The 22069-nt window shown below is 41.2% G+C and overlaps 1 protein-coding gene across 18 annotated transcripts in view; it reads left to right on the top strand.

Moving 5' to 3' along the window:
• DTNA (dystrobrevin alpha) overlaps window positions 1–22069 on the top strand; it is a 288661-nt gene that overhangs the window by 190885 nt on the left and 75707 nt on the right. For all 18 annotated transcript variants that reach the window (XM_065889316.1, XM_065889317.1, XM_065889325.1 and 15 more), the window contains 2 exons: window positions 3449–3662; window positions 19754–19839. In XM_065889316.1, coding sequence (XP_065745388.1) covers window positions 3449–3662; window positions 19754–19839 — 300 coding nt within the window. The remainder of the gene's footprint in view (window positions 1–3448; window positions 3663–19753; window positions 19840–22069) is intronic.

Raw genomic sequence — 22069 nt, 5'->3', positions numbered from 1 at the left:
GTGAGGCCCTGTGACAGTGCTAGGGGTGTGAACAATTATCATGACAGGCAGTCTCTTTCTGTGGCATGTGCGATGCAGAGGCGGAAACAGATGACCAGCTGGCGGAAACAGATGACCAGCTGGTCTGTACAGAGAGTCCACAAATACTGTGATGGGGAAGAATAGGATTCTAAGGTGACACATAGGAGGGATACAAAACCTAGAGGCAGGGGATCCAGAAGACATCCTTGAAGAAATGGTATTGACGCTAAGTTACGGAGGATGAGACATAGATACGAAGTAAATGAGGCCAGATCAAAAAGAACTTTGCAAGACATGTTGAAGAGTTTGGATTTCAAATTAATGAGAAGCTATTAAAGGACTTTCAGCAGCATACAAGTGACATGTCAGATTTGCAGTTCAGAAATATCACTCTGACTGCAGTGTGTAGGAAGAATTGGAATGGAGAAAGAATAAAGGCAAAAGCACTGATTTAGTCAACCAATAAGAGATCGTGAAGACAGCAATGGATGATGGAATTGGGTGATGCAAATAAGGGTCCATGGAAATGGAGGCGTTAAAGTGACATTTAAGAGATATATTCATAGGACTTGGTCACTGAGAGCCTGTGGGATGTGAGGACCCAGGGATGAAATGCAGATTCTGGCTGGACCAGGGGGAGGGATGGGGGCTAGTGCCATTCACTAGAGAAGGGAACCCCAGAGAAAGTGGGCTTGGAAGAGAAGAGGTTGAGTATAGGCTGGACACGCAGAGGCTACATTGCCTAAGGAACCTCCCTGTGGGTCTGTTGGCCACTCCCGTGGACCTGTGTTATTCCGCTTGTGGGAATCCTGAGGGCCTCCCTGTGCTCTACAACGCCTCCTCAGGAGAGACCTAGCCGTCCAGACTATCTCCCTCCACCAGCAGCCATTTCCTGCCTTGTAGCCATCTCCCTCCTGTGCTCAAGTTCACAGTCCATATTCCTCTTCTCCAATGCCTGTTTCATGTGATCCATAGCCAGGATTCAGATCAGAATAGTTCAGTACCCCACTTCCTATGGTTACCTGGGCACAGATACCAACCAGGACGATGGGGGAGATATCATCACTGCTCTCTTTGTATCCTGTACCCAGACATCCCCAAGGACTAGATCCAGAGGATTTGTAGATCAAACATATAGGGAATAATTATAGGAATACCAGCTCTTTCCCTCAAGAAAATTTAATTAATAAATAAATTCAACTTGTAATGCCATCTCCCTTGGAGTACCTCACCTGCTAAATTGAAAAATTGGATAAATAACATCAAGAAATACAAAGAACATCCTTGTTATGTGATATACAGAGAAGGTTGCAAAATTGGAATCACATCTGAATTCATCCAAATCTAATAAATATTGAAGTAATTCAGTTGGAAAGTGATTTGTGTTCCTCTGCTCCAAACCAGAGATATGCCAAAAAGTTTTCTTTTGACATGACTCACATTACTCACTTGTTCATGTATAATGTGTCGTACCCATGTACCAGGCACTACCACTTTTGATTTCATGCATTTTTCCATTTAATGAACACAATTCCCACTTTATAGATGAGGAAAGTGAGGCTGTAAGTCAAGGCTAAAAGGGTATGCACTTGTAGTAGAAGAGCTAGATGTGGACCTAGGTCTTTGGACTCCAAGTCCGGTGTTAATTACAACTTCAAGTCCAGGATCTCAATAGATGTTAGTTTTGTTTTTCAAATATAAGATCAGAAGTGAGCAAAGAGATAGGAGACTAAAACTTGAAAGTTGTTGGTGGAAAAGCATATGTGGTGTGTGTAGTTCTCAGGAATTAAAACATAAGTATATACTTCATTGAGAAAATCAACATATTTATTTTCAAACACCAAAGTGTAATGAAAAGTGAACCTTAAACTTGGTGAAGATGTGGAGAATCTGGAACTCTCACACTCCTGATGGGAGTGTAAAACACTACCGCTACTTTGAAAAACACTTTGGAAGTTTCATAATTAAACATACACCTACCATACAACCTAGCCACTTTGTTTCTAAGTATTTACCAAAAGGAATGGAAGTATATGTCTATACAAAGATTTGTACATGATTGTTCATAGCAGCTTTATTCATAATAACCAATAACTGGAGCAGCACAAATGTCCGTCAACAGGTGAGTTGATAACCAAATGGTGGCATATCCATTTAACAGAATACCATTCAGCAGTAAAAAAAAAAAGGAGCAAACTACTATCATGCAACAACATAGATGATTCTCAAAATAGTTACACTACATAAAAGAATACAGACCAAAAAAAGAGTACATGTGGTATGATTCCAGCGATATAGAATTCTAGAAAATCGTGATGGAAAGCAGATCTGTGGTTGCCTGGAGTGGGGAGCAGGATGGGTCAGAAGGCACACGAGGAGACCTTTGGGGTTGATACACGTGTCCATCGTCTTGATTGTGGTGATGTTATCTGGGAATGTCATAACAAGACCTCGGGGTGAACAGGAAAGAAATAGAAATGGATTTCTTGACTATCCTAGTGAAAGTAACCATGACTTAAGTTCCATGAGCTTACTAACAATGGAACCAAGAAACTGTTCTTGATCAGGTGAGTTAAGTGATCTGTGCCTTAGTTGTACTGCTGCCTTGTAGAGATAACTTTTTCTTTTCCCCCGCCTGCCTTCCTGCTTACTTTAACTTGCCCTTTTTTCTTATTTCAAACCTCATACTACTAAAAATATGAAAATATTTTAAATGCTCAAATGCAGTTTTGATAGCCTTTCAAACACTAGAATTTAAGTGTTGGTTTTCTCTTTTCTTTATAAGGGGTCAGTGTGTACAAGTGGGAAAATGCTTTAAAGCCACATAGACTTGTTAATTTTAATCACAAGTACTATATACTTCAGAGTTGCTAAGAAACTGGATCTTAAAAGTTCTCGCCACAAAAAAAAAACTGATAATTATGGAACATGATGTGTTAGCTACCGCCATGGTGGTAATCATACTGCAATATAGAAATGTATCAAATCAATATAGAAATTTATCAAATCAACACCTGAAACTTACACAGTGTTATATACCAATTATATCTCAATATTTTAAAAAGCCAACTAGACCTGGATACAAATGCCAGGTGACTTCCCTTGGACCTTTGCATTTGTCAGTTAACTTCCTTGATTCTCACATTCCTCACATGTAAGTATTTCAAGGGTCTCTTATGAAGAATAGAAATCACTCTCTACTGTGATGTTCAGAAAATCATTTGTTTGCTGTTTACACCTTGTACATCAGCTCTTTGAGATCCTGCCCTATGTGCCTTTACTGATGTCCACTCCTATAGTAGTGGAACACATACCGAAGCCTATGAGGCATCTCGACAAAAGAGGGCAGATGGTACATGTACAATAATGGATTTACCTTTCCATGCACTCTGGTCTGATGTGTCCACTCTGCTTTCGTTGTATGTAGTGCACCTGGTGGACATTTGGAACGTCATAGAAGCTTTGAGGGAAAATGGTCTGAACAACGTGGACCCGAACATAGAACTCAACGTGGCCCGATTGGAGGCTGTGCTCTCCACCATTTTTTACCAGCTCAACAAAAGGATGCCAACCACTCACCAAATCCAGGTGGAGCAGTCCATCAGCCTCCTGCTAAACTTCCTGCTGGCCGCCTTTGATCCGTAAGCTCCCTCTGAATATCTGTGACTCGCTACATGTTCGGTCTCCCCTTCCTCTTGCGCTTCTTGGTCTTTATTCCAAAGAATTTTCTAGAGTAACCAACTGCTTCTTTTTTTCTTGGTCAGATACTTATCTCAGTAAAGTTTCTATGTGTCTAATATAAATTTTAAATGCTTTGGAAATGACTTAGAGAGTAAAATAGCTCCATAGGAAGTGGAGGACAATTGTATTTTATGTGCTGACCTTTATTTAACTCATCCCACGCTTCCTAGAAGCTATGGACGCTTGGAAGCGTTGCGTGATAGGCCTGTGGAGCGATTTAATGAACCATGATGTGGGAGGATGTTTTTAACGCTCTCCTTTGCAAATTATCTCAGACAGCGTTTCTGAGGTGTCATAACAAGACCCCAGAGCAAACAGATGTTGAAAAGTGTTCCTTTCTTGACCAGCCTAGTAAAAGTGGCCGTGACTCGCATTGAATGGACTGGTCGATAATGTACCATGTAAAGCAACGTGATGCCATCCGCACACCGTGACTGAAACTCAGCCTCATTATCTTATAACTTCCCCTCGCAGACTCAGGGAGTTTCAGAACTGTCTGAGATCTTAAAGACCATTCTTCCAAACCTCTCATTTTACAGATGAAGGACCCGAAGTACAGAGAGACTGTCACTTGTCCAGTGACAATCGGCAGGTCCAGTGGCTCTCAGCATGATAGGGGCAGAGTGGGGATTTAGAGACTCAGCTTCGAATTTTTTTCCTAGACACATGTGGCAGCGCCGTGAAATGTAAAACCTCCCCTGAATCGCATTATCAGCCGAAAATTTCAAAGGGGGGTTTGCTGATGGCCCCTAGGCTAGATATAGGATCAGCACCTCCAATTTCACCCCTGGTTTTGAATATTAAGAAGGAAAATTGCTAGCTTGACCTTTCAGCAATCCCATTTTAAGAATCTCAGAAGATTTTGCTTCGTCTCGTTGTCCAGCCGATGCTTGGGAATATTTAAACCCAGCACTGGAGATGTTCCAGCCAGGCTAATGTTATTATGCCGCTCACAAAAGTCACCAGCTGTCACGTTGTGACCTAGCGTGGTGACAGAATTGTACGTGCTCGGTTTGACCAATATACGTTATTGTCTCCATGTTAATATTTTGAGAAATTCTGAAGTTGAAATAAACAAGCCGTCCAGCCTGATAGATTCCATGCTTAGCCTGTGCAGCCTTCAGAAGTAATGTACTGCTTTGGGCTAATCACTGTGGTAGCCAAGCGACAGGGCTGGAAGAGGAAGATGTGGTTCCACGTGACAGGTGGCAGAGTGGAACCAAGCCGTGGAATTTCTATAACAGCATTTCTGTCGTGTCCCCTTAACAAGATCATGGCAGCTTTCAGACCTGTTACTGAAGTCTTCAGGAGCTTTATTTGTTATAACAATGGAAAATGTAAATAGAATTTCCTGCTACATCTTGGGGTATTTCTAGAGGATTCAAAGCTTTGATAAGGAATCAAAGCTGAAAAATAATTTGGGGGCTTCCCTGGTGGCGCAGTGGTTGAGAGTCCGCCTGCCGATGCAGGGGACATGGGTTCGTGCCCCAGTCTGGGAAGATCCCACATGCCGCAGAGCGGCTGGGCCCGTGAGCCGTGGCCGCTGGGCCTGCGCGTCCGGAGCCTGTGCTCCACGGCGGGAGAGGCCACAGCAGTGAGAGGCCCGCCTACCGCAACAACAACAACAACAAAATAATAATAATAATAATTTGGACCAACTCTGTAAATACAGAAATGGGGCCAAATTAACGATAAGTTTGGGGTATTTTGTGAAACAGATGGGGCTTAACCTAATAGATTTTTCACTTTTGTTTGGAAATATTGGGAAGAGCATTTCAAAACACAGAGCTGTAAATGTTCTCTAAATAGCTATGATAATGTAGCTGAATCATTGCAAGATTGTTGGATGCTAAGCTTAAGGATTATACCAAGGTAAAGAGTAGTTCCCTTTTCTCCACACCCTCTCCAGCATTTATTGTTTGTAGATTTTTTGATGAAGGCCATTCTGAGCGGTGTGAGGTGATACCTCATTGTAGATTTGATTTGCATTTCTCTAATGGTTAATGATGCTGAGCATTCTTTCATGTGTTTGTTGGCAATCTTTACATCTTCTTTGGAGAAATGTCTGTTTAACTCCTCTGCCCATTTTTTGACTGGGTTGTTTGTTTTTTTGTTATTGAGCTGCATGAGCTGCTTGTAAATCTTGGAGATTAATCCTTTGTCAGTTGCTTCATTTGCAAATATTTTCTCCCATTCTGAGGGTTGTCTTTTGGTCTTGTTCATGGTTTCCTTTGCTGTGCAAAAGGTTGCACTGTTGGTGGGAATGTAAATTGATACAGCCACTATGGAGAACAGTATGGAGGTTCCTTAAAAAACTAAAAATAGAACTACCATATGACCCAGCAATCCCACTGCTGGGCATATACCCTGAGAAAACCATAATTCAAAAAGAGTCATGGGGGCTTCCCTGGTGGCGCAGTGGTTGAGAGTCCGCCTGCTGATGCAAGGGGCACGGGTTCGTGCCCCGGTCCAGGAGGATCCCACATGCCGCAGGGCGGCTGGGCCCATGGACCATGGCCGCTGAGCCTGCGCGTCCGAAGCCTGCGCGTTCAGAGCCTGTGCTCCGCAACGGGAGAGGCCACAGCAGTGAGAGGCCCGCGTACCACAAAAAAAAAAAAAAAAAAAGAGTCATGTACCAAAATGTTCATTGCAGCTCTATTTACAATAGCGAGGACATGGAAGCAACCTAAGTGTCCATCATCGGATGAATGGATAAAGAAGATGTGGCACATATATACAATGGAATATTACTCAGCCATAAAAAGAAACGAAATAGAGATATTTGTAGTGAGGTGTATGGACCTAGAGTCTGTCATACAGAGTGAAGTAAGTCAGAAAGAGAAAAACAAATACCGTATGCTAACGCATATATATGGAATCTAAGGAAAAAAATGTCATGAAGAACCTAGGGGTAAGACGGGAATAAAGACACAGACCTACTAGAGAATGGACTTGAGGATATGGGGAGGAGGAAGGGTAAGCTGTGACAAAGTGAAAGAGTGGCATGGACATATATACACTACCAAACGTAAAATAGATAGCTAGTGGGAAGCAGCTGCATAGCACAGGGAGATCAGCTCGGTGGTTTGTGACCACCTGGAGGGGAGGGATAGGGAGGGTGGGAGGGAGGGAGATGCAAGAGGGAAGAGATATGGGGATATATGTATATGTATAACTGATTCACTTTGTTATAAAGCAGAAACTAACACACCATTGTAAAGCAATTTTACTTCAATAAAGATGTTAAAAAAAAAAAAAGAGTAGTTCACAAAAATGTTCAGAAGAAATGTTTGATTCCTAATCTTCTTACAGATAGGAAGACCCCTGATGTATTCTTTCAGTAATCTCATTGTGGTAGATTTAGAAACACATCCACCCAAAGAAATCTCATTGTAGAGATTCACAGACACATCCACATAGAGACCCCAGTCTGCAGATGCTTCCGCCTGCTCTCCTTTGGCAGAGCAAACGAATCAGGCAGTTCTACTGAAAAACAACTTTTCTGTCTGTTGGATTTTGAAATTTTAGACAATGTGAGAGGTGAGCCGTCAGGAAGTCCCAGTACCTGCAAATACAATTTAGAAGTGAATATAAGAATAGAAACAAGAATAAAATGACTGTTCAATTCTATCTCTTATAATAGTAAACTTCTAATTGTCCAATTGAGATCCAGTATGGAAATCTGATGTCACTTCCTACTACCTATCCCATAATACCCAAATATTTATTTTTTATTGAAGTATAGTTCATTTACAGTGTTGTGTTAATTTCTGCTGTATAGCACAGTGATTCAGTTATGCATATCTATACATTCTTTTTCATATTCTTCTCCATTATGGTTTATCATAGGATGCTGAACACAGTTCCCTGTGCTTTACAGTAGGACCTTGTTGTTTATCCATTCTATATATAATAGCTTACATCTGCTAATCCCAACCTCCCACTCCATCCCCCTCCCAGCCCCCTCCCCCTTGGCAACCACAAGTCTGTTCTCTATGTCCATGAGTCTGTTTCTGTTTGTAGATAGGTTAATTTGTGTCATATTTTAGATTCCACATATAAATGATATCATGTGGTATTTGTCTTTCCCCTTCTGACTTACTTCACTTAGTATGATAATCTCTACTTGTATCCATGTTGCTGCAAATGGCATTAATTTGCAGAACCCAAGTATTTAAGGGAGCCTTCTGTATTTTGGTAGACATGAATGAGCCTGATACTGGTAGATCAATGATGTGCTGTTGCTATTACAAAATCACTGAAACATTTAGGAGATTTTCCCCTCATTTGCTGTATTTTAAATGGACATACTAAAAGAAAAAGAGAGGAAAAATCCAAAATAAAAGAGTTAGAGATGCCTTAACAACCTGGACTCTAAAGAGGTAATGTTAAAAAAAAAAAAAATTTAAAGGAAAGACAGTAATTTAAACCCATGAAGAATAAGAACTTGCATTCATAGAAATATGTCCATTAGTTTGCTGGTGCCTTAAAGTTCACCAGCCCCAGCCAGTTGAACTCTGCCAAGAAATAGTGACCTGAAATGAGGATCAAGGTCCACTTGACTTGGATGCATCCCTGAGAACCAGACTCACTTTCCCACAACCATAGTTCCCCAAGGGTAGCACCCTCCTGTTCCTCTCCCCGCCAGAATCCCTGGATCTCAGTTCTCACGCAGGCGTGCTTGCCGCAGGCTCTGGTCAGTTTCCCGGTTGTGAGGTTTCTCTGCTCTTTGGCCAAGTCAGCCTCAAGATACAGTACATCACTACATACACAGGATGATTCGTAGACTGTCAAGAGCTAGCATTTGCCTCCAATGGCCTATGCCATGCTTGCCGTCCTGTCACTGAATAGGCAGTCCCTTCAGTCCAGAAAGTTTCTGTCTTGATCACTTTCCTTCTAAAAATGGATACTTGGGGGCTTCCCTGTGGTGGCGCAGTGGTTGAGAATCTGCCTGCTAATGCAGGGGACACGGGTTCGAGCCCTGGTCTGGGAAGGTCCCACATGCCGCGGAGCAACTAGGCCCATGAGCCACAACTACTGAGCCTGCGCGTCTGGAGCCTGTGCTCTGCAACAAGAGAGGCTGCGATAGTGAGAGGCCCGTGCACCGCGATGAAGAGTGCCCCCGCTTGCCACAACTGGAGAAAGCCCTCGCACAGAAACGAAGACCCAACACAGCAAAAATTAATTAATTAATAAACTCCTACCCCCAACATCTTCTTTAAAAAAAAAAAAAAGGATACTTGGGAGGGATATCACCTAGTGGGCTATTAACCAACCAACTTCTAAGCAGACTCTTTCTACAGCCAGAAGCTTTCTTCTCTAAGTGTCTCTAGGGAAATGGAGGGGTGTGCCTGGGAAGCATGGGAAAGGAGGTCTCAGAAGAAGGGAGCAGGGCTGACAGGGAAAAAGAATACAAGGAAATGACCAGAGCCTTAAGTCAGTCTCCTCCTCTTCTCTCATTTCTTCCGTGTCCCCCAGGAACTGGCCTGCCTTGCCTCCTTCCCTGTTTGGTGGCAGGAGCCTTCCCCTGAAGCTCTCTCTTTCAGAACCCACTAACTCGGCAGCCCTTTTCCTCTCACTTCTTGTCCATATCCCAGTGGGGGTGAAAATCTCTTTGAAGTGTTCTAAGGACTTTTACTGTTATTACTTTTTAGGGAATTGAAAGTAACAACAACAAAAAAATGGCAGAAAGGTACAAGATGAAAATAATTCTTAAAAAAAAAAACATATATACCTTTATTGAGGTATAATGGTTACCTAGAAAATAATTCTTCAAAGTTGGTCATGTATGGCCTTTTGGAGAGGTGGGGTCATAGACGCTGATACACTGTGAAGCCCTTCAGCTCTCATGGCCAAGCTGCTCACCCTCTGCCAGGTCCCACTGTTCCTTGGACATGACTCTGATAGTCTCTTGAGATGCCTGTCTCTCTGCTTATCTGACTGACCCCCACAAGCTACTTTCAAGTGGGACCAATCATGTCTTTTTCTTTATATGTACAGCACCTGAGCCAATATCCAGCTCATAATGAATCAGTGAGTGAATGAATAAATGAATGAAAATCAAAGGTGGACTTAGCTCTTATCACACTAATTTCATTCTTTTTCTGAGATTAAGCCCTCCTTAATCTCCAATCTTTTACTAAATCTAGCAGGTCTAAGTTTGCTCTGTCATCTAGATTCATACCCTCTGTTTTCACTTCTCCTCCACAGAGAAGATCACTAGATGTCCATGGTTACTAATGTGGGCGGATCCCATTTTCACAACAGACTTTAACGTGCTTCTCTTTACCCGCTTCCTGCTTCCCCGGGAAACACTAACATCAACTTTCGTCAGTTGACTTAATCTCATTTCAATTCAGGAGCCTCCCTTCTTGGCACAGTTCCTCATAAAGTAGATTATATGACAAGGGCCTCACTTTTAGCAAATATTATTTCCACATATATTCGAAAACTTGAAGTAGGACAATGATATATATTAAACAGTGGTTTTTCTATTTTTGGAGGTCAATTCTTTTTTCCCTTTTTTTTAATGTAGAGTCAGATTTTTTTTTTTAACATCTTTACTGGAGTATAATTGCTTTACAATGGTGAGTTAGTTTCTGCTTTATAAAGTAAATATAAGTGAATCAGCTATACATATATCCCCATATCTCCTCCTTCTTGCGTCTCCCTCTCACCCTCCCTATCCCACCCCTCTAGGAGGTCACAAACCACCGAGCTGATCTCCCTGTGCTATGCGGCTGCTTCCCACTAGCTATGTATTTTACATTTGGTAGTGTATATATGTCTATGCCACTCTCTCACTTCGTCCCAGCTTACCCTTCCCCCTCCCCGTGTCCTCAAGTCCATTCTCTATGTCAGTTCTTAATGCAAATTCTCTAATGATGTTAATAATATTATAATTATGCTAAGATGTACTCAGCATTTACCGTGTGCCAATAATCTTACTGGTTTGGCGTTACATTATTATAATTTTTCAGGTTGAGTAAGTGATGAAGCTGAGACATAAAAAGGTTAGATAATTTGCAGGTCATACAGCTTCCTACTAGGTGAGGTAAGTGGCGGAAAATCCTTTTGTTTCAGGCATCAGTTTAAATTCAGCTCTATTCACGCTTTCTGTTTCATCTTTTTATATGAGAATTAATGTGCTTTTTTCCCCCAGACTTACCCTGCTTATTACAGGATATTATTATTATGCTCACATTCCTAACCTTTCAGGTTTGTGATCTTTAGACATATTTGACAGAGTGTATGTGAAAGAGCTATTTGGACTTAACACGTTTTACTCTGTAGATTTACAGTCAGTTTTATGACAGCCATCCAGAGCGCCAAATCCATCGTATAATAGTCTTTCATAGAGAATACAAAATTCTGGAATTTTCCTCTGTTTGGCATCTTGAACCTTGCTGAGCCATTCGAATATCCTTTCCCACTGCTGAGCCTCCGACATGATGAAAGGTACCACAGCACTATTTCAGATGCATGGATATGAAATAATCCTGGAACTCTGCCAAAATCCTTCTGCCTTTTGAGTTGTAAAAATGATTCTGATGTTCAGTGGAATATGCACTGCAAAATACACCAACAAAATGTGTTGTTTACATGTGAGGCTCTATGGATGGGTGAGAATGAAGGAAAAAGAGAAGAGTCACACGAAACCAAATGTTCTTCTCTTGACGTTTTATTATGTATGTGCCTCCATCTTTAAAATGTACTTGGCTTGGTGATTTTTTTCTTAGCACATCTTAAATCCAAGATGTCCACATTCTCTACTCACTAAAATTTTGTTCTAGTGGGAAATACCTTGTTCCAAGCTCCCTACATGTTGCTAAAATGGAAGCTCTTTCCAAAGAATTTTCATAATTGTAGATAAATTGAACATCCGTAATGTCACTCGTCTTCCTGTCAGATGTACTTTGGATGAGTGACAGGTGGGATTTCATGGGAGAGAGGGAGACATGTCAACAGATTTGGCCCCTTCCATTCTCCATTCTAGACAAACTCCTGGCAAACTCACCTGGCCCGGTGCTATGAGGAATTATTTTCCTGGATGTTTTGCTAACATTATGGGGAGCCCAAAGCGATGCCAGGGCCAAATAAGGGATTTATTTCTATGTGTTCACATGTTAACTTTAGTCTCCCCAAAACAAGAGTAATTATGTCTGTGATCCCTTCTAAATTCAACATCTCACATGACTGCACCATCTTATATGAAGGGCCATTAAGTTAACCTTTGTAGTTTTCCTCAAAACTTAGTATTGCTCAGTATAAAACTTAAGTGGTAAATCAGAACATTTCAACTTGTGCATTCATTAATTTAACTAACATGTATTAAGAACTCGCTATGTTCTAGGTGCTACGATAGACTGGGGATGATAGTTGAGTAAGACATGGACTCTGCCCTTAAAATGTGTTGTATTAAAATTAACTAGTGGGCTTCCCTGGTGGCGCAGTGGTTGGGAGTCCGCCTGCCGATGCAGGGGACACGGGTTCGTGCCCCGGTCTGGGAGGATCCCGCGTGCCGCGGAGCGGCTGGGCCCGTGAGCCATGGCCGCTGAGCCTGCGCGTCCGGAGCCTGTCCTCCGCAACGGGAGAGGCCACAACAGTGAGAGGCCCGCGTAACGCATAAAAAAAAAAAAAAAAAAATTAACTAGTTTTGACTCCTTCTCCCAAGTAGATGATGGGCAAATTTGGAGGGTAGGAGCCACGTCTTATTCATCTTTATATGCCCCACTTCTGAGGCATTGCTAATAAATATTTATTGAGTTAATAAATGTGTGTTCTGCGTAGTAAGGTAGATAGCTAGGGGGAAGCAGCCGCAAGGCACAGGGATATTAGCTCGGGGCTTTGGGACAGCCTGGAGGGGTGGGATGGGGAGAGTGGAAGGGAGGGAGACGCAAGAGGGAAGACATATGGGAACATATGTATATGTATAGCTGATTCACTTTGTTATAAAGCAGAAACTAACACACCATTGTAAAGCAATTATACCCCAATAAAGATGTTTAAAAAAAAAAAATAAATAAATAAATAAATAAATGTGTGTTCTGTATGAACAAAATAATTCCCAGAGGAGAAACGTTTTATGACAGAGGCATGTTGTGGAAGACAGAGGAGGAAGCAGTTCTCCCAGTGAATTAAGCCACCAAAGTGTGTGAGAAGCCCAAGTGTGAGTGCTGGGCCTTTGCTTATCATAAATGCTTTCCAAATGCTTCGGTAAAATATGTTGGTAAGAGAAGAACTCCTGGTTTTAGTATTCTTAAATAGAGAAATAATTCCTTGAGCCTGTTCAAAAAAGAATCGGTCAGGATTCAATCTCACTTTCAGGGACTTGATATTTGTCCTGGGGTTCTGTAATTTCAAACAGGGAACTCTCTTGGGAACTTGGAGAAATTTTATATTCTGTTTCTGTTGACCTAAAGCAAATAGACTACCAGTTATTTCTCCAGAAAGGGGAGAATAAAGGGTTTATTCGGGATCAACAAGGAATTGCTATTCAGGGTCTGCAATCCTGGAGAGTCCCCACAGGGCAAGGCAAGGAGAGCACTTTTATAGAGGGGGAAAGGAAGTTGGGAGGGCTGTAGTAAACAAGGAGTCCATGGCTTTTCATTGGCTGAGTCCTTCCCAGGAAAGGAGTCTTTCTTTTTCCGGTTGGGCTCTGTTATCATCGCAGGGCAGGAGAGCGCCCCCTGCTGGCCTCCTGACTATTTAATTGAGGTTTCTTGTTTATTAAATTTGTACAGTTCCAACTTCAGCCTACCATCCCAGACCTATTAGTATCTATTTGTTCTTTTTCCTTCTTGTCAAAAGTAGATTTTCCTTCCCAGACAACTTTTTCCTAAAAGTAGTATCTTAGTTAAAAGAAGTCAGTTTGTCTCTTTGTATAGTCATGGGAAAAGCCCAGCGTAAAGCAGTTACTCATTTTCTGTGATGATGAGTCAAACTTTGAAGTAATGCATGTTTTTAAGACAGACACCTTACCAATCTCCATATATATATATATTTAACCAAAGGGTAAGTGCTTTCCTTTTCCCATTTTCAATCAGATATCCTGTAGGAAAATTTGAAATTTTTCAGAATGAGTAAACAAGGTATAAAGGGAAATAAACAATTTAAAGAAACATTGATTAGTGAAGCAATTTTAGTTTCTACCTTTGATAATTTGCTGGTTCTCTTAAATATCCTTTTAGGTGTTAATTAAATACCAAGATAACAATTTAATTGGGTAATTTTGATGTCGAGCTAGAACAGGAAAGTAAAATTTGCCAAGGCAAAAGCTTCAGGATAATTGGCTTAAAAAAAAAATCGATTTCATGATGCAAAAAAACAAATAGTGAGGGAGAAGTGAGTAAAATATGTATATGCCTTTTGTTCTCTCTACATTGAAAGAGAAAACATTAAAATAAGTAAAATTTTGTTTTACTTTAAAAGTAAAATTATTCTTTTAATAAAAATGATAGGCTGGTAGTAAACTTATTTTTAAAGCTTTTACTGTACCTTTTACACTAGCAACTTTCACTCGCAAATAAAAGCTTATGTGGTCATGTCATTGATCACTGATTCTAAGGCTCACTCTTGCCCTAAAAGTTGATGATTCTAATGGCTACACTGTATGCTATATCCAGTATACACTGTACACCGCAGACAGTACTCTCAAACACATTTGGCTCTGTTGCCGCTTTCTTTTTTTTTTAATTTTTTTTTTTATTGAAGTATAGTTGATTTACAATGTTGTGTTAGTTTCTGGTGTACAGCAAATTGATTCAGTTTTATATATATGTTTCTTTTTCATAATTTTTCCATATGTTTTATTACAAGATACTGAATATAGTTCCCTGTGCTATACAGTAGGTCCTTGTTATTTATCTATTTTATATATAGTAGTTTGTATCTGCTAATCCCAAACTCCTAATGTACCCCTCCCCCACCTCCTTCCCCTTTGGTAACCCTAAGTTTGTTTTCTATGTCTGTGAGTCTGTTTCTGCTTTGTAAATAAGTTCCTTTGTATCATTTTTTTAGGTTCCACATAAAAGTGATGTCATATGGTATTTGCCTTTCTCCTTCTGACTTACTTCACTTAGTATGATGATCTCTAGGTCCATCCACGTTGCTGCAAATGGCATTATTTCATTCTTTTTTGTGGCTGAGTAATATTCCATTGTATCTGTGTACCATCCCAGACCTATTAGTATCTATTTGTTCTTTTTCCTTCTTGTCAAAAGTAGATTTTCCTTCCCAGACAACGTTTTCCTAAAAGTAGTATCTTAGTTAAAAGAAGTCAGTTTGTCTCTTTGTATAGTCATGGAAAAAGCCCAGCGTAAAGCAGTTACTCATTGGCAATCTGAACTACACATGAAATTGAAGGTGTGCTGTGGCCGTAGCTTTTCGTAAAAGCAAGACAAGCGTGTAGACTTTTTCTACTGCTCCTCTTGGAGCACCATTTGCCCTGCAGCATTAGGGACAATCTAGGTTTTTCGTCCTCAGCACACTCTGGTGGGTCTACTTCCTGAATTGTGCCAACATTCCATTTGAGCCATTTAACCACTTTACTCCTAGAGGCATTGCATGTACAGAACTCACTTGGGAACAATATGCCACTTTCCTGCTTGTTTGCCCGAGACTCCTAGGAGCTTCCTGTTATCCATCCTCAAGAGCTTGACTTTTCACTTCTTAGATACTTAGGAGATTTCACTGACTGTTTATGAGTCAAACTGCCCCGACTAAGGAAGATTCCTAATGAGAATAGCTCTTACGTTCTCCATTCGGGATGTACCACCTTCTCCCTAACTTTTGCTTCCGGTGTCAATGCCAATTCTTTTTTCACAACAAAATAGGGACCCTGATCCCAAGGTGACTTTGTTTAAGTAATGGTCTTTGGTGTGGAACCTTGTCAAAGACCTTTAGAAAATCTTTCTCTTTCCACCCCTTTTCTTCATCCTGTTATATCTACTGAAAATGTTCTTTTAAAAGATCCCTTTATATTTAACTCTTTGGTGTCTCCATTCTCCATAGCCAAGTCCACCATCTCCACTCACTCATTCAACTCCTTAAAGGTTTATCCAGTGCCAGGGCTGAGCAAGGTCTGAACTCAGCTGGTACTGGCGTGCTTCCCACGGTGTACATTCCTGCATACCCCTGAATCCTTCTTTGTGACAGGGGTCACATTTGCAATCTGACATAGTAGCTTACATACCAGTAAATTCCAGTGACCTAATTTCACCCTTCAGTTCCCGCAAACTCTCATTGAGCTGCCCTCCACTGGGTGATTTATCTAGAGTTATTATGTCGATTTGGCAAAATAGCTCTGATACAACCACTCTTGGGTTTAATAGCAGTAATCTTGCATTTCCAGCAACAATACAGGACTAGTAATCTCCCTAGGACCTTCTGCATTAAAAGCTAAGGTTTAAGAATTCACCCGTGAGCTATCATCATTTCATCCTCTGGAGAGCTCTCTGTCCCAACATCATCTGTGGTCTGTCCTCTTTCTTGAGTTAAATTGTCCTCTCTGAGTAACATTGACATATATACACTACCAAATGTAAAATGGATGGGTAGTGGGAAGCTGCTGCATAGAACAGGGAGATCAACTAAATGCTTTGTGACCACCTAGAGGGGTGGGATAGGAAGGGTGGGGGGGGAGGCTCAAGAGGGAGGGGATATGGGGATATATGTATATGGGGATATACATATAGCTGACTCACTTTGTTGTACAGCAGAAATTAACACAACATTGTAAAGCAATTATACTCCAATAAAGTTGTGGAAAAAAATATGGAAATTAATCCTGAAATTAACCCCAGACCATTTCAAAGCACTGGGTTTTACAGATCTTGAACTACTCTAAAGTAAATGTTGAAAATGTGAACTGCATAAAAAATAAAAATAAAAATAAATTGTTCTCTCTGACTCATTGAAAGAAACTTGCATTTGCTCTTGAGGTCTCACATATAATACTCTTCAATTTCTCTGCATTTTGAAGATTACTTTATCACTATATTACTCCTATTCTTCCACACTTTGTAGACTCTCCTGTTATTACTTGAACCATGTTTCAGCTTAGGAAGAGAAGCTAATTACTTCCTAAAATAAAGTTGTTGATACTTCCAGTTATCTGTGCAATTGGAAATGCAGGGGATATGGAATAATTTTGAATGAGGTGGTTTTTACAAAATCATTGCATTTTTATTACAGCTACCTGCCCCCAAATTAGTGAACCACTTAATCAAAATTCTAGGTCACCTCTTATAATGATTAATAGTCATTAATTAATATAAGGAATTTATTGTTCACTAACGCTATGTGAGACAAAGTGTGAGGCACTGGGAATTCAATTAATTGAGAGGACATAATTTCTGCCCCCCAAGGATCTCACAGTGTGGAGTCGACATACATGCAGACACGTAAATAAACAAATCAAGGTCATTCGGTGATAGGTGAGTGACAGATGCCAAATGATAGGTAAAAATAAAGGGAAGAGTGATTGCTTCCACATCAGGGGAAGAACTGTTTTCGGAGCAGAGTGAATGGTGATATTGAGCTGAGACTCCATGAATGGGTGGGAGAGTCCTGAGCAGAGCACAGGGGGAAGGGCATTGACAGGGCACTGTGGTGTGGAGTGCAACAGAAATGGTAGCAGATGAGCCTGGAGAAAACAGATAAGGTTAGAACTATATCCCGCGGGCAAACGGAGGCAACAGGGTTATAAATAATGAAGTACCATCATCCCTCGGTATCTGCAGGGGTTTGGTTCCAGGACCGCCTACTGATACCAAAACCCGGGGATGCTCAAGTCTCCTACAGACAACCCCTTTATCCACCCAAGGTTGCTTAAATCCGCAGATGCAGAACCGCGAATACAGGGCTCTGACTGTAACATGGTCAGATCTGTGATATGACTGTGCAAGCAGAGAGATCATTTAAGAAGTTATTACAGGGCTTCCCTGGTGGCGCGTTGGTTAAGCGTCTGCCTGCCAATGCAGGGGACACAGGTTCGAGCCCTGGTCCGGGAGGATCCCACATGCCTTGGAGCACCTGAGCCTGTGTGCCACAGCTGCTGAGCCTGCACTCTGGAGCCTGCGAGCCACAACTACTGAGCCCACATGTCGCAACTACTGAAGCCTGCACACCTGGAGCCCGTGCTCTGCAACAAGAGAAGCCACCGCAATGAGAAGCCCGCACACCGCAAGGAAGAGTAGCCCCCGCTCGCCGCAACTAGAGAAAGCTCCCGCACAGCAACGAAGGCCCAACGCAGACAAAAATAAAATAAATACATTTATTTTTTTTAAAAAAAGAAGTTATTACAGTGTTAAAGCAAGAGCTGATAGAAGCCATGGCAGTCGGAAGGGAAAGAAGGAAGTGGGTTTAATATACAGTGAAGTGGGTATGAGTACCTCAAACATTTATTTGGTTGGTAGTGAATTAAGGAAGAGCAAAAAATCAAGGGTGACCTCTTGCCAAAAATTCATTTCTGGGTAACTAGGTACATGGTGATCCTGACAACCCGAAGAGGGACTGTAGGAGGAAGAGCAGGTTAGTAGTTTAGTTGGTCAGAGTATTACGAGAGGGCTTTGGAAGATAATGAGTTCTACTTTGAATATACTTGGTTTGATGCAGGATATCCAAGTGAAGATTTCTAATATGTAATTATGTAAGTCTGGTGCTTATGCTTAGAAATATAAACAGGATAGTCACTAGCATATAAGACTGGGTCAGTTTTGCATTCTGCCTAGCTGCCTTCTAGGTACTATGCTAAGAATGACAGCAACAAAGATGAATAACAAATGATTCCTCTCTGGAGTCTAGTAAGGAACAAAGACACAATGATTTATGATGTCTTATTCTTCTAATATGTCACATATCTGAATTTATTCATATAAATTCCTTATTCTATATACTAAACCCTTGTCAATACAGACTCTACTTACCTTTCAGCTACATTATTATTTTAAATAACTCTTTTGATCATTCTTAAGAATAGCAACCACCAAAGAAATGAATTACTAATATGATACACTGTCTGGTTCCAAGGATATAATAAACAGTTTATTCCAGCTGGAAAAATCATTTAGCAGAAATATTCTACTTCTTATAGAATGCCCTTTATATCACATTTTGTGAAGGACAAGTTAGTTATACCTCTTGAATCAACAAAGATTTGGCTGCTCTCATGTCATTTAGGTAGGAGAACTATTCAAAAGAGCTCTTACTTTTGCCCCTTTAAAATACCAACTCCCTTTGAAAAGTAAATGTATCACTTTTAAGGACAGTTGGCTTGTGGGTAGGAAATGATTGTTGAAAAAAAAGTGTGATGAAAACGTCTCCATATTAACCCTAACCCTTTTAAAATTCAGCAATTACCTGACACACACAACTTAAGATTTTTCTGAAGCCTTGTTTAAATAAATTATAGAAACTGTGGCATCATCATACATAAAATTATTTTATGAAACCCAAAGTGAAAAGAATGTTCTATAATTTTCATCTTCAGGTAAATAGCACATATTTCTATGGCTACCAGTGTATGCTTTGAGCAAGGGGCATAGACAAAGAATAACTTAAAGGGCTTCCCTGGTGGCACAGTGGTTGGGAGTCCGCCTGCCGATGCAGGGGACACGGGTTCGTGCCCCGGTCTGGGAAGATCCCACATGCCGCGGAGCGGCTGGGCCCGTGAGCCATGGCCACTGAGCCTGCGCGTCCGGAGCCTGTGCTCCGCAGCGGGAGAGGCCACAGCAGTGAGAGGCTCGCGTACCGCAAAAAAAAAAAAAAAAGAATAACTTAAAGATTCTGCAATCTCTTGAAAAAAGGAAACATCGAATAGAGGAGTTTTTCAGAAACGTGTTGAAATGTATTCATAACCTTTTTTAAAATGGATATGTTCACATAATGCATGCAGCTCTGGTGTCCTATGGTTTCTACAGAACAGAAAATGTCAGACTGTTATTGGACGTTCTTCACATGACATCTCTTTTTTTCTATCATCATTAAACAGGGAAGGCCATGGTAAAATTTCAGTATTTGCTGTCAAAATGGCTTTAGCCACATTGTGTGGAGGGAAGATCATGGACAAATTAAGATGTAAGTTATTCTCTGCATCTCTGTTTGCTTACCCCTCCCGTATACCACGTTTTCCTCTACCCCATTCCTGCCAGGTCCCCCTGACCATTTGTGACTTTCCTCATTCTATGAGAGTTGTTTGAAATATAATCTTCGTTGATCCTTGGATTTTGTCGTAGAAATGTTTTCATATTAGATTAATGTCAATGAAATGAATGTTTTCCTTCTACGTATGGATTATTATTTTTTATAACCTGTTGAGGATCACCAGTTAGACTGTTCATGATACTAAAGTAAGATATACATTCTTTCACATTCATTTACTGTAGAACTGCCTCACAGGCATAAGTCCATCACCATAGGGAGATGAAGACCATGTTGGGCAACCTTCCGTTTCTCGGTCATCTCAAGCCAAAGTTCCCGGCACAATTCCTCATTCTTCTCCACCAATGCTGTTCAAATCACTGGGCACTCCAAAGTTTCCAGAGTAGACATTGCCAGAGTGTAGGCATAGGAATTATGTACAGAAACTATAAACTGAGAATTAACTGATGCCAATGAAGACATGATAGCTAGAGTGTTGAGTGATTATGGGCCTTTTGTGTACATTTTGTCACTAAATGTGGTAGATTTTTAACCAACAAAACAGTGAGAGTTTCCTGATTTGTTCACACGTTTTAGGTAAAGAAGCTGAGACATAGAGAGTTAATCACAGATGGTACCAGGAATTGAACCCTGACTTTTTCCCCGTACACCAGTGGTCTTCAAATTTTAGTGTATATGGAGTCACCTGGAGGGCTTTTTAAAAAAAATGGATTTCTGGGTCTCATTTCCAGAATTTCTGATTCATTAGGCCTAGAGTGGGTGTATAGCGGGCAAGCATTTTCATTTCTAACTAGTTTAAAATCATGTATAGGTGGCTGTTTTGAAGAGAAATTGCCATGTAACCCTCTCCCTTCCCCTAAATATTATGAGTCTGAGTTATAATGCCGTATGACGAAGAGCACTGTCATGGGAATTGGGAGTCCCAGGTTGCAGGCCCAGCTGTGTGACTAATTTGCTGATTATTCTGTGGAAATCACTTCACTTCTTTAGTCCTCAACTTCCTTCTCCATCCTAAACTTGGGGATTTTGTTAGGTACCTGTAGGGTCCCTGTTGGCTGCAGGCCTCCATGACTCACAGCCTTTAGACTCTTTTATCACCTGCTGCCTGTCCGCTGCTGAATGTAATCTTGCTTCTTGATGCACCAATAGAGGAAGAATAAAGAAGGATACCGGGGTCGGGGTGGGGGGGACCTTTATTCCTTTGGAATTTCCCCAGACATGTTCCAAGAAGAGTTATGTCATTGGAGCAGTAGATAAGGGGAACCCCACATAACCACACATCTTCCCTCACTCCCAGGAACCTCCTTTCATGGACCAGCCAAGTGCAGTCAAGTTTCAGAGAAGCCCAAGCAGACCCTACAAGGTCCAGTTTAGTCTCTCTTCAGTTAGCCTGAAAGATGTAAAACTTTAAAGACATCTACCTCAGTACTTGATTGAGGATAACAGCTAAATTAGAAGGTGGCAGAAACAATGTCCTTTTAAAAAAAATAACTTAGAGTAATCCCTAAAGCATTTCCTTCAGGGTTAGGCTGGGAAGAGAAAGTTTAGCAAAATGAACCAGGGCAGAAGAAGAAACTCCTGAGGGCCTTGCCTACTGACCCCATGTCACCATTGGCCACTTAGGCTGAGGACAGTAGGTAAAGGTTTTTTTCAAAGTCTTAAGAAACATTTCCAAATACTTATTCAATGTTAGTTACTTGGAGAAAAGGGTTCCTTAATAAAATAAGTTTGAGGAAAACTGAGAAAACCAGTTTTCTGCGCTTCAGAACTCCTCAGAGCGTTTCCACTAACCAGGTTCGTGCTGTGCCATCAAGGACCCAGGTGCTTTCCATCTTTCCACTCAGCTCTCCTCTGTGTCAGATTTTATCCTTCTCCTGAAGGTAAAAGGGGGTACAGCAATTTCAGGAGTCACACCCACTCCAGAGGCCCCCAGCCCTTACATCTCATGGCCAGGGTGGCATCACAGACCAATTACTACATCAACCACTGCTGACAGGAAAGGAATGTCCATGATGGTCAGGGAGTCTTCCAGTCGTTCTAACCTCCTGGGCTGAGAAGGGCCACTGCTTTCCCATAGCCCAGGATGAAATTTGGGGCCAATAAAGCTGAAGGGGGTGGTTGTCAGGTAAGCAACAAATGACATCAG

This window comes from Phocoena phocoena, chromosome 13, assembly GCF_963924675.1.
Source record: "Phocoena phocoena chromosome 13, mPhoPho1.1, whole genome shotgun sequence".
Lineage (NCBI taxonomy): Eukaryota > Metazoa > Chordata > Mammalia > Artiodactyla > Phocoenidae > Phocoena > Phocoena phocoena.
Note: the sequence above shows the minus strand (reverse complement) of the source record. Positions and strands in the feature narration are given on the sequence as shown.